Below are 12179 nucleotides of genomic sequence, written 5' to 3' on the forward strand. Positions count from 1 at the left end.
TCTGCAATCTTGAACTTCTTAGCTTGTCTTATCATAAGCAATTTTGTTGAGTCAATATGAAGAACAGTTTGTGCATTTTTAAAATATGCCAACATTTATTTCTCAATGTATTCTAAACAATTACTTAATGCCAAAAATATGTACAAATGTTATTATACAAACTGTATGATACAAATTTATAAAATTTTACTACATTATGCCTAGCAGTGTGCAAAATTTCACTTTAATAGAGTGTGGTTGGCTTGGATTCCGAGGACGCACAACTTCTATTTACTCACACAGCAGCTACAGCGAGAATTGAAGGTGGTGCGTCTTGGGCACATGAATGAGTACAGCTGGTGTCCGCAGATGTAAAACTTTCTATCGTTACACCTGTCAGCTAGATAGCGGCCGTGTTGACTAACCGTGCATACTGGCTCACAGCCATTCGTCGGCGGGCGAGTTGTTGGCACAACCTTTGTTGTTGGGCTGGCTGTGGTGCGACGAGCTGTTGTGCGGCCTGTAGTAGTCTTGGTTGGGCACCACCATCTTGTGCAACCCGCTATTGTAGTGGTAGTAGGTGGCTGAATGGTTGTTTTAGGTGCGATTCCTAGGCGCTGTAATACCGAAACTTTAATTTAGAAATTTTTATTTAAAATTACAATAAAAGAAAAAGGCAATATTTATTAACAATAGATTCAAGGTAGCTGTTTCGGCAGGAAATACTGACCTTGTTTATTGCCTTGAGAAGAGGATACTTCCCCTTGTTGCAGAAGCTTCCTGTGAAGTCATCAAAATCAAGAGCCCAAACCATTGCTCCTCCAAGCTGCATGCGATTTATATAATCGACCTTGGCCTTCATGCTTCTCTCGTTATCATATGTTACAAGCTGCCCATCTCCGTAGGCAACTGCCTGCTCTGCATCGCTGTTGTATCTCTGATTCCATCCATTCGCCAATTTCTCACAAATCTACAAAAAGCAGTTACATTCTTTGCCAACTCTGTTTTAGTGATTCCTAGTTTCCTTTTCACAATGCTCATTTTTTCAAGATCTGTTAGAGTTGATATGCATCAAGTCATGCCTCGTAAACTAATACTATTAAAATGAAGGTATTTTTTAGAAACTAAGCTGTAAATACACCAGTAGCTCATTCTGCTGAACAGCTTCCCAAATGAATAGCTGGAACGCATGGCAAAAGTTGTTTTGTTCTTTTAAAGTGAATACATGATGCCTCTACTATTTTATCGCCAGCGCCAAGGAAGTTTTGAGATCAAAGAACACATTAGTTTGATCACAAGCAATTGACAGCACTACGCAATTGTTTAAATCAACCTCGATAGAGAGAAATATTGGTTGGCTGGCCATCTGTCACTAGTTGGATAAGGTTAAAAGGTGCTTCTGGGAGGCTTCCCAAGTTTTTACTTTTTAAGTTTAGCGTTACATAACTCAAGCTGATATGTGTGGGCAAAGAGCATACCTCATAATAGCTTAGTATGCCTGCTGACCGAGTAAACTCTCCTTGAGAAGAAGGTGCTGTGGCAGCTGCTGGAACTGAGGTGGAGCTAGTTGTCCACCCTCTTCCATACAGAGGCATACCTGTAGAGAAAAATTATGTCTTAAGATTTGGCCAAGTTTTATGAAAGTTTCCATTATTTTTGTGGAAACAATGAAATATTTTCATGCTCCCGTTAGCATTGACACAAAGACAATTGCCTAGTCAGATCAGGCACATCTAAAATATTCCAAAAATGGAATAAAATCGATAACAAAAAATTCTGTTCATTACAAGCACTGTATTTGATGTTTGTTTGATATCGTAGCTTAATAATAACTCAACATTTATTAATTACACGAAAATCTGCTGATACTCGCATTTCTAGTGAAAAATTGCTTCATGTAGATGACATGCTGGAAAAGCAAGTTAATCACAAGAGGCCGGGATCATTGATCTTTAATACTTGCAGCTTTGCTTCAATTTTATTGCAACGTTTTAAAACATGACATTCAGATCAGAGAGAAGTTTTAATCTCACAATGGCCATTACAACATATGACCTTGGAGTCGGTCATGTCGGCAGATGAGCAGTTAACGACTCGGAGCACACTTGACGTAGCAAATATTACGAAGTAATGATGTCAAGCTAATAAGGTGAACAGGAACTGTGGTGAGATTTGAGGATTATGTGGGATAGAAAGCTGAAGAAGAGACGATTTAAAAATGTATGACACAAGATGAGCGAGAATGAATTATCATAAACACATGAGGGTAAGAGATGAGCCTTAATCAGGTGACATTTCCAATTCTTATCTTAATTTTGCACTTGTCTAATCTTCTCAAGTGTCGAGGCTTACCAAATATGAGCTTGTCTCTTGAACATCCTGCATCAATCCAGTTTTGTGTTGTTGTTTCTAGAACATTCTCTGGTGTTCTTTCTCCTATAGTGTTTCTCATTGGTGCACTGTAACCTGTTTCCAGATCCCATGCTCCATGAATGTCATACTGCATGAGATTGACAAAGTCTAGCTCGCTGCAAAAACATAATAAGGTCAATAAAAGTACAAACACTCGGTTGTCAGTTATGATTGTCTGGACTGTTCTGAAGCCGTAGCTTTTTAAAGTTCAATGTCAGCTGATACCACTTACTTGTGACTGGAAGTTTTGTGCAATTATACAAGGTTTTGAGTCCACTAAAATTCTATTGAAAGAGTAGCTCAGTTCTCAGAAATGCATAGCAAACAATCAAACTAGCGTAGATTTACTTTACAAATCTGACATGATGATCTTAAATTTAGTTAGGATGCAAGCAAGTTTGCAAAACCTGTGCGAAATAATTCTCTATTTACTGATTCAAGCATTAATCCTATGAAGAGTTGTCTCCTCATGCAAAGCAGACCGCATTTTGTTCTTAGAATGTTGAAAAAGGAGCTTTGTTACGCGCAGTTAGCTATGCCGATAAACATCTAGATTGGCATGGGTCTTGTGTTAGCTTTTAAACTTAATAAATTAAAATTTACCGCTTAAACCAGACACAATCTGTTGTCTATAAAGAGAGTTAACAGTTTTATTCACCCTTTTTCTCAAGCTCTTCACCACTCTACCTTGGTTTTTTAGTTTTTGCCTAATCATGTTTATTTTTATTTGTCATAAGAGGGCGGTTTGAAGAAATGTACCTGCAAACCACATTTTTGTCATAGGCAATGTCAGCAGTCTTTGGGGCTGGGCCAACTGCGGCAGAGAGCAAAGGCTTTGGTACTCCATTTTGTCTTCCGTACCTCCTAAAGGCTCTTTGAAATTCCTAAACATAATATTTGAAGTTTTTAATTTATCAAGTTTTAAAAGTTCACTGTAATACGGTAGAAAAAATTCTGCAGTTTTTTTATCTGTTGAAATATTTTCAAGAATAGCAGGCTTGGCATTATTCCAAGAGAGAAAGTGAAACTGATAATTCAGCTTTAATCCTGATGAATGAGGAACAGCCTGATACCTGGATTAGTAAGATAAAGTTAGCTTTGTCAACGGATGGGTCACCCCCTCTCAGCCCAGGATATTCCCAGTCTAGGTCTACACCATCAAACTTGTAAGTCGTAATCAGATCAATGGCAGAATCGATAAATGTCCTTCTGCCGTTTGAAGTCTTTGCCATCTCATGGAAGGGCGCACCACCGTTGTTCCATCCGCCAACTGCCATGAGTACCTTCAAGTCCGGATTTCGTTCCTTAGCAGCAACCACTGAATTGAAATACTCTGCAAGAAGGAAACATCTATGACTAATTTTGATATAACACGCTGGCAGCAGTCAGTAGCTTATCTTCAATGATACGGAAGGGAAAAACTAAATTAGGGCTAGAATAGCCGCACATAACACATGATTTTTGTCTGTAATATGCAAGGACGTTGAAAGTGAGAGGAGCAGTTTGTACACAATATAAAGATAACCGATAAAAAGAAAATGATTTGTGAGGAGATAAATTATTAATGCTTTTCAGTGCGATCTCTAACATTAGCCATTTTGTTTACAAAGGTTTGGCCTGTAATCATAAGTACTTACTTATTTATATATTAGGAACAATTTAGCATTTCCTTCATTTATAATCGGATAGCCAGCAGGTATGTATGTATACTTTTTTATTGGCCTTTTTATTGGTAATAATCAACAAAATGATGTTTTTCATTACGTGGCAAAAAATGAATTTTTTTTTAAATACTCCGGTGTTTTGCAACAGGCGGTGTTTAAGAGCCTGGTTCTCTAAAACTTGTTGGAGTTTTAAAACCAAATATTTTAGCAACCTGGCTGAAGGTGCGGAGCATATGAGTGAGAAGTTTGGATGAAATCGGGCAAGAAATGTGGAAGTAAAAAAGAAGTAAAAATGTGGAAGCGTTTATGTGGACTAACAGACAGACAAAGTGCGATTTATTCATATAGATAATAAATTCCTAGTTATAAATCTCTCTGGCTCTGTGTCTACTTTTCAACTTCATTAGTTTCATGCTGCTTTTTAGTAGCAAAATTGTTTTTTATATTTTCCTCATTACTTGCCTAGTTACCATTTTTTAATTATTTCTTTTAGAGTAGAGCGCTATGAGCAAGATTGTTTTTAATGTAACAACGCTTACCATTCTGAACATCTATCCAGTCGTCATGGATGGTCACTTTGTTGTCTCTGGCAACCAAGAAGGAGTAGAGAATGTGCGTGCAGAGAGTAGGGTCAATATCATTTGGCGTGAACTGCAATCGATATTGAATATGATTATTTGTTTGGATAAACAAAGACAATATTTTCAAATGGTTTACTGCCTTTTAGAGCACAATTGTTACCTTTCCAAGGCCAGGTCGATATGTTGACCAGTTGGTGTAGTAGCAGACAACCTTCTTCTCTACCGCTTCGCTTGATCCAGAAAGTATAGCAACCAAGGCTATGAGGGAGACAATGGTAACCTGCAGAAAAGAAAGAGAACGTACAAAAACTCAGTTACGAGTCCTCACTGCTAATAATTTAGTTTGTATCTGCGAAACAGTGTTGCTAAGTCTACCAATGTGAACTTTGAAAAAAAATTGTAACAGAAGTTTTTTACCCGATAGATGAGAAGACAAGAGCAGCAGTGGTACATACATGTATGTTAGCTAAATCCTAGGATAAATTTATAAATAACACACAATTATCGTATAAAATTATATTCATCAAATCCATGAAAACTTATTTAATTTAAAGATAAATTTTAACTTACATTTTAATGAAATTACTTTATTAAGCAGTTAATATAGCAGCTGAAAGAGTCTATTGAAGTTTCAGTCTATTTTTACCGTAAATGAGAGTTGTATACAAGAGTTATACGCATGTATACTTGTTTTACCAAAGATATAGAAGACACCAACCTTCATCATTTTTCCTTTTGAACTTAGTATCACCTAGATAATTCTCTGTTCTTCTTAGAGGTGGTAGCTCGGGCTATATGACAGCAACAATTCTGTAGGATACAGCTTGTCTACTGTCCAAAGCCTTGACTGAACTGTGAGTGGTGCATAGCATGGAATTCTTGTCCCTTATATACTGCTCAACTTGGCACCCCTGCACGTCTTTGTGGTTACGGATTAACTGTATCAGGGATGTAGCCTTAGTTATCTGATTCTATCAGCCTTTCCCTGTTTCTTCATAACTTATGTCTAACATTGAAGCATTCCAGAGATGAAAGCAGGCTATAAAAAGCTAATCTACCTTAACCAACCATGAGGGTTGCAAATGCGTGTTGAATGCTTTGGATTAGCAAAGTTTTGCTATTGCCTAGTCATATAGCCTTAGTGCCTGAGAATGTCACAGAATTTCGAAAGCTAGCCCAGCTGAATATTTGATAGCATAATTTGAAATGTCTTTGACATGTTTGGTCTAGGGTGATTCCTTGATCATTCACGCAGTCCTGTCTGATTGAGACAATGATAAACTTCCTGACATGGCCTTACACAGCGAGTTCAGTCTGACTAATTGCTGGCAAGAAGGTTGTTTGTTATATAACATACGTCAACAGCGGGTAGGATGTGTCTAAGACAAAGAACATGTATGGCATTTTTATTCATGATATTCAATGAACCAAACTTATGGTTCATCTCAACCAAGGCATGCATGCCAGTGGCTTCTTTCCCCATTCTGAAATCGTGTTTTGTGTTGAAGCTTTCAAGGACTCATAGGTATGGTAGGCCTACTTACTGAGTTGTTACTTTTACAGCAACAAAATTCTACTTTACCCAACTTCGCTCGAGTCTAAGTCCCAAGCCATATTTTCTTTGAGTAATCTACATTTATATATAATTTGTCTACGTTTGTCTTCTAAAGACGCTACCTTCTAATAAAAAAATTTGCCTGAATATTTCATGTGGTTTTTTTAATACTCATCCCGACAAAAAAATTTTTGTCCAAGAGACACTTTTTCTCACTATTCCTAATATTTATGAGGGCCAAAAATGACATTTTTTGAAATGAAAATGATGCTAAATGCTATTTCATATGTTGAAATAGAGATGACAAAAGGTGTTGGCCAATAAAGGGACCCGTAACACTCAGCTTCTCATATCGATACTGTAACCAACTGAGCTGATCAGGCACCTTTTGAAATGTCAGAATAATTGCCACATCTCCCTTAGGTAAATTACCTATTTCAGATTTTTCAAGATACTTGTAGAAGTTTCCTGAAGGGTTTGCAAAGGTAAGGTCTTACATTGCCGGCTTCATTAATAGTTTTTCATTGAACACACAAAATTTATAGAAGTTTCCCAAGCAGCGATGAGTATTTTGCTACTTATAAAACTCTGATCGTTTTGTAATCCTGTTTCATACAGTCACACTGAAAAAATATTCTAAACGGTGATGAACGTGCTTGTTAAAAGGTTGCTATGGACGGGACTCGAACTCATGGCATTCAGCTTACCAACTATACTAATATGACCACCTTCCAAAGTTGCCGAATAATTTGTACTCAAATAAGAGCTGTGTTTTGTAACATTAAAAAATTCTCATGTGAAGGAAGAGTTATAAAAACAGACTGCTAAAGCCATTTAACATATAAAGCAGACCCACTCTAAACAATGACTGGCTTAATTGCCAATCTTACATCTTTCATTTTCTATATAAATGCACCACGATTTATTTGATTGAAAATACATTATGGATTAACATTAAGGATTAACATTAAGGATTAACATTAAGGATTAACAGTTATTTCCAGCAATGAATGTGTTCATGAATTTCTGTCATGGAAGTGGCGTAGCAATTTGTGTTAAAAATTGAAGAAATTCCAAGCAAATCCGGGCCTATTGCTAGGTCTAGAAAAATCATTTAATCATACTCTCAAAAGCACCTGTTCAGTTGAAAAGGCAGCAGAAGAATCTCATCGTAGCGATGACATCTATCACCTACAATATAACCTAGGCTAAGCAGGAGAAATATTCCGGTTTACTTGAGCAGAGCAACCATGGTCGATTTAAAAATAACTGTTTCTGCTGTCTATAAATATGAATATTTCAAAAACAGCTCACTATGTTACAGCTACTATCTACTTTGTGAGCAATTTATTATAACATTGCTTCAAGCTGTCATGAGACTGGCTAGTAGCTCTCTAGTAACTAATGTTTAACTAAAAATTCAGTAGCAGCACTCAGTAAACCCTAAACACAGCTTCGCCAACACTCCTTCAGCATTATCTGGAGACACCCTGAATATACGGTAGAGTTCGAAACAAACTGTACACCATTGTTTGAAAACTAACATTCTCATTTAAAAAATTGGGTTTATACATTGTGAGTGTAGTTAATAGCCATAAATTATATATTAAATTAATCATTATTTTGTCTTGATCGTCAAACAGCTGTATAATTATGTTTTTAATGATTATGTAATCTAAATTCTGAACATTTCATTTTTAGTGGTTGAAGATAACAATCTGCACAGAGATTATCACACTTATGTTTTTATTTGCTTGTTTCAAGTCATATACATGTATATAGCTACTTCTTTATGAATGTGACAATCAATTATAAATGTTCATAAATTTACTAGCTGAAAATTATCAACAGCCCCAAGTGTTTTAGCTGCCATAACATCAACATTTTTATAAAGAATATGTCAACATGAGTTTGCATCTCTATGTTGATGTCGCTGCACGGATGTTTAATAATAGGCACTAGCATGAATAACAGAAGCAGAGAGACCGGTAAATTTATCATAGGTGAAGCTATCTACCGCTAATCTAGAAATAGATTGCAGCGTCAAACCGTAAGGTTTATGAATATTTTGTTCTTCATCCCGTGTTCAAATGTGTACTGTGTTATTGCTTAAAATTGCGTTTTCACAAACAAATAATTCTCTAGTTTCAAATGTCATAACATCATTTACAAAGCAAAGTGGAAACTTTTGGCCAGGGTATAGTATCTGAATAATCACTTGAAATGCGGTGAGATTTTTCTGTTTTTCGCTATCTGATAATTTTATATAGAATTAACTACAAGTGTGTATCTATAAGACAGGACTTTCTATAACACACCCTCAAAGTCACAATGATTCACTATCTGAAAGAAAAAATTATTTAAATTTGTTTGAACATTTTTCAAACACGAGCCTCATAGGTTGATAGATGAGGATAATACGGCATGATTCGGAGTTTGATTCACAATTCTGCCAGGCTGCACCAGTAGAGACAGCCGCCTCTGAGCATAGAGAGACAATTAGCTGTGTTTGTCGCTATCTGATGAGGAGTTAATCCTCAGGTAATTGACATTATTTCCAACTAAGTGGTTTTTGTTGAAGAGATTATAAGAAGTTCTCAGAGTGAAATTATTTGGCAGATTATCTCCCTGGACAGGATGTCGAGGAATATCTCTGGCTTCTAATGACCTGGAAGAATAAGATTTAATCAATATTCATACATTTAGCTCTATTTATTAGAAAAAAAAGTCATTGACATTTAAACATTGTGACGTGTTGCAACATGATTTCAACTGTTGAATCACAGCTTTAAGCCTTTCAGAAGGTTTACCATGTTTTTGAGGATGTGGTCATTACATATACACAAAGACTTTGCTAGCCACGCTGGAATCTCTAAAAGAGCTGTCAAGAAATGTGGTCTAGGGTCTGCATGTTTGAAGGCAAAAGGTTAAATTTTCCAATAGGCGTTCAGAGGTGTAAATAGCTCTCCTCAAAAAGGCAAGACACGCCAATTTATTGACCTACATATGGCAGCAATGCTGCCTCATACGTTACACGTATAACGCAGCATCGACCGGTACTGATACTTATTGCTACAGAACAGAAAAAGAGCTTCAAGTATCCAAACGTTTGCAAGCAAGTTTTCACTGCTTCATAAGAATGTTAAAAGTGTTGCGACACTTTGTGATAAGTTGCTCATGCCAGGTTGTCTGTGGGATGTCTTTTTTATAGAAGATATCAAAGTTTGGCTGAAAGAACCAACCAACCGGCATATGCAGAGACTGAATAGTGGACTGGATAGAATCAAAAACAAGCATTACTACTCTTTTTCAACCAATCTATAGGGAAGGCAATTTTGTAAGAACATTCTAGAATTATAGCTGGCAGTGCTAAACCTTGTTTTATCTCTGTTGAAGGCTTACATATTGAAAATGCCTTGAAGTTATTAGGTTAGTTCTCTTTTATACTTTTAAAGTACTATACTGTATGTAATTGTGTGCATTATATACACATAGACTTATGCCAATAAATACATATTGCAAAATAGCATCTCATATAATTTGAAGTGTTATGTTCATTTTCGCATAAATAACAATATTTGTCATGATTAGCACTACTTTTACATCAACCTTATTATCAAACAGCTATCGAACATTGTATTCCAGCAGGTTGTCTTAAGATTCAATATAGCTACTGTTTTCTATAACCCATGGTTACTACCATAAGAGTCATGTCCACCATGTCCGCCCATCTGTTCAATGACATGGTTGGATTTTGGGAAAACGTCTGCTTCGTACGCGACTGAAATTCCCGACTTTTGGAATGGTAGACCGACACTTCAACACCTGTGCCAATCAACCACCCACTTGTACTGCAGAATAATTGTACACATAGTTATTACACTTGATGATCTCTCACAGCGCACTAGACTGCTAGAGTACTAGTCCTAATAAAGAAATATTAATATGTCACTTTGGCTTATGGCACTTTCCTTGGCGTTGCAGATGTTTTATCGACAATCCAGGCATTTACACGATCAGTATATGAACAAGACTTTAGATCTTGAGATGTGAGTCATGAAGGATTTAGAGCACATACTTCAAGCTACAGTTCAGCATTCTGTTTCGGGGACTAACACCTGGTTTAGCTGCCTTTTATTACAAAAAATCAGTTATGACTCATCATTGTGACTTCAACATGAGTGATTTTTGTGACATGCTTTGTGAAGGTGTTTAGAGAAGCAATACAGCCATCTCATGGAAGATTTTCTTGTTTACTTTTTCATCTAAAATAACTTTTAATAAAATAAAATACTTAATTTAAAAAATTCAAGAAGCTTCAGTTATACCGAATTTCTAGTGATGGCAACTTAGTCTTACGTCAGCATCACTGTGTTTCAACTAAAGTAGATAAATCCGTTATTAGATACTAATGGACTCCATACGTAGAGATCAACCACAAGCCATGAAGTTTATTTTTGCCTAATACTTTTTTAAAAGAGCAATGCATGGTAACAGTTTAATCCAAAGCTAGAGTTCAATGGAAGACTCAAAGTAAAAAACTTCGTAACAGCATTTTTACAAGATCATGAGACTTCTTGGAGCCAAAACTGTAGCTGGGTCTAATTTACTTTTTGAATCAGTGACTACTTCTGATCGCTTGTTTGTCAAACTCAAAAGATAACTAAGTACAATTAATGGTCACAACTATTAGTCTTAATAAAATTAAACTAACACATGACAGCAGTAAAGTAAGTACTATGAAAGTTCAAGATTACATGTTGAATTGTTTGTAAAAAATCATATTTTTTGTTCACTTCAGTGAAAATACCTTGCAGTTTAAATCCCTGTTTAGATTTTGGAACAGTTTGATGATTTCATAATAGAATGAATGTGAGTTTGAACAAAAAGATGTGGTTCACCAAAATAGTGGCATGTTTCATTGCATATGGTATACTGTGTTTTATCGCTTTTGTGGTTGTCCGCTCACAGATCTATTCAGCGTTATGCTGCGCCATGTATCTTGTAGAGTTGAATAAACCCAAGAATATTACATATTACTTAGGATATTTTGCAAAGTTTTCCATATTTCAAATTAGCTGAGATGTGAAAATTTAATGGTTGATTCTAACTGAGTGGCACTCAATTGGAAGGTTACCACACAGCCATGTTGGTATACATACACATACATATAGTATACACCAACTCTATAAAGTATTATGTTTTGCAGTCACGCATTTGTATTATAAGGAATACATGAGCCCTGAAAAATCACAGTCGTGAATCATAACATAAATTTTATAGAAGATACAATGACTACCGGCGTGTGATAGACTCTAGGAAGAACAAATCATTACAGTTGTAAAACAACTCAGTGCAGTCATAAAACGGAAATTTCAAACTTTCCAATGGACATAGGTTGATAAATTTATAAATTTGAACAAAAGTAAAATCAACCACCGCATCTGGTAGAAGGTTGAGCATTACAGACTGAAATACTAACACTTGTACGTGCAAGAAAGATGCATTAAAATATATACTGTAGGTGGATTGATGAGTAATGTAGGGCTCACATGGATGATGAAGTGGCAACAAGTGACAGTTATACCACTAGAATCCTCTGGCATTTAACAAAGGACAGTGACTCATGGAATCATAAGGAGTCAGTGAAATCATACTGAAAGACCAAATGGCCACAAGTAAAGCTATATCATTGATAGACTTGCAGTAAGTAAGAGTTTCTCATGTTGTACACCAGCCTGGTATAAAGCAAAGTCATGGCAGATCAGTTCTTTACTCCATGCAAGTACGACCCAGATACGTTGGCTATTCAACTAACTTCATGATGAAAAAATAGTTATATTTGTGAATTCTTAAAACACATTGTTACTTTTGTTTGTTCGTCTACTTTTAGCGAATTAGCTATATAATTCTGGTATGCAAATAACAACATGCGTAATTTGTTTACATTCTAATGTATATGAAAGTTTTGGTTATTATCATTTAATG

The 12179-nt window shown here is 36.0% G+C and overlaps 1 protein-coding gene across 1 annotated transcript; it reads right to left on the reverse strand.

Moving 5' to 3' along the window:
* Window positions 1-67: 67 nt before the first annotated feature.
* LOC137403738 (chitinase-3-like protein 2) lies at window positions 68-5489 on the reverse strand. Its single transcript, XM_068089758.1, has 9 exons — window positions 5355-5489; window positions 4797-4916; window positions 4595-4706; window positions 3465-3724; window positions 3151-3275; window positions 2332-2507; window positions 1458-1576; window positions 710-949; window positions 68-596 (listed from the first exon to the last, which is right to left on the reverse strand). Exons 1-9 carry the CDS (start codon window positions 5361-5363, stop codon window positions 267-269), a joined length of 1491 nt encoding a protein of 496 aa, XP_067945859.1. The 5' UTR covers window positions 5364-5489; the 3' UTR covers window positions 68-266.
* Between the last annotated feature and the right edge of the window lie 6690 nt (window positions 5490-12179).

The sequence above is a fragment of the Watersipora subatra genome, chromosome 9, assembly GCF_963576615.1.
Source record: "Watersipora subatra chromosome 9, tzWatSuba1.1, whole genome shotgun sequence".
Taxonomy (NCBI): domain Eukaryota; kingdom Metazoa; phylum Bryozoa; class Gymnolaemata; order Cheilostomatida; family Watersiporidae; genus Watersipora; species Watersipora subatra.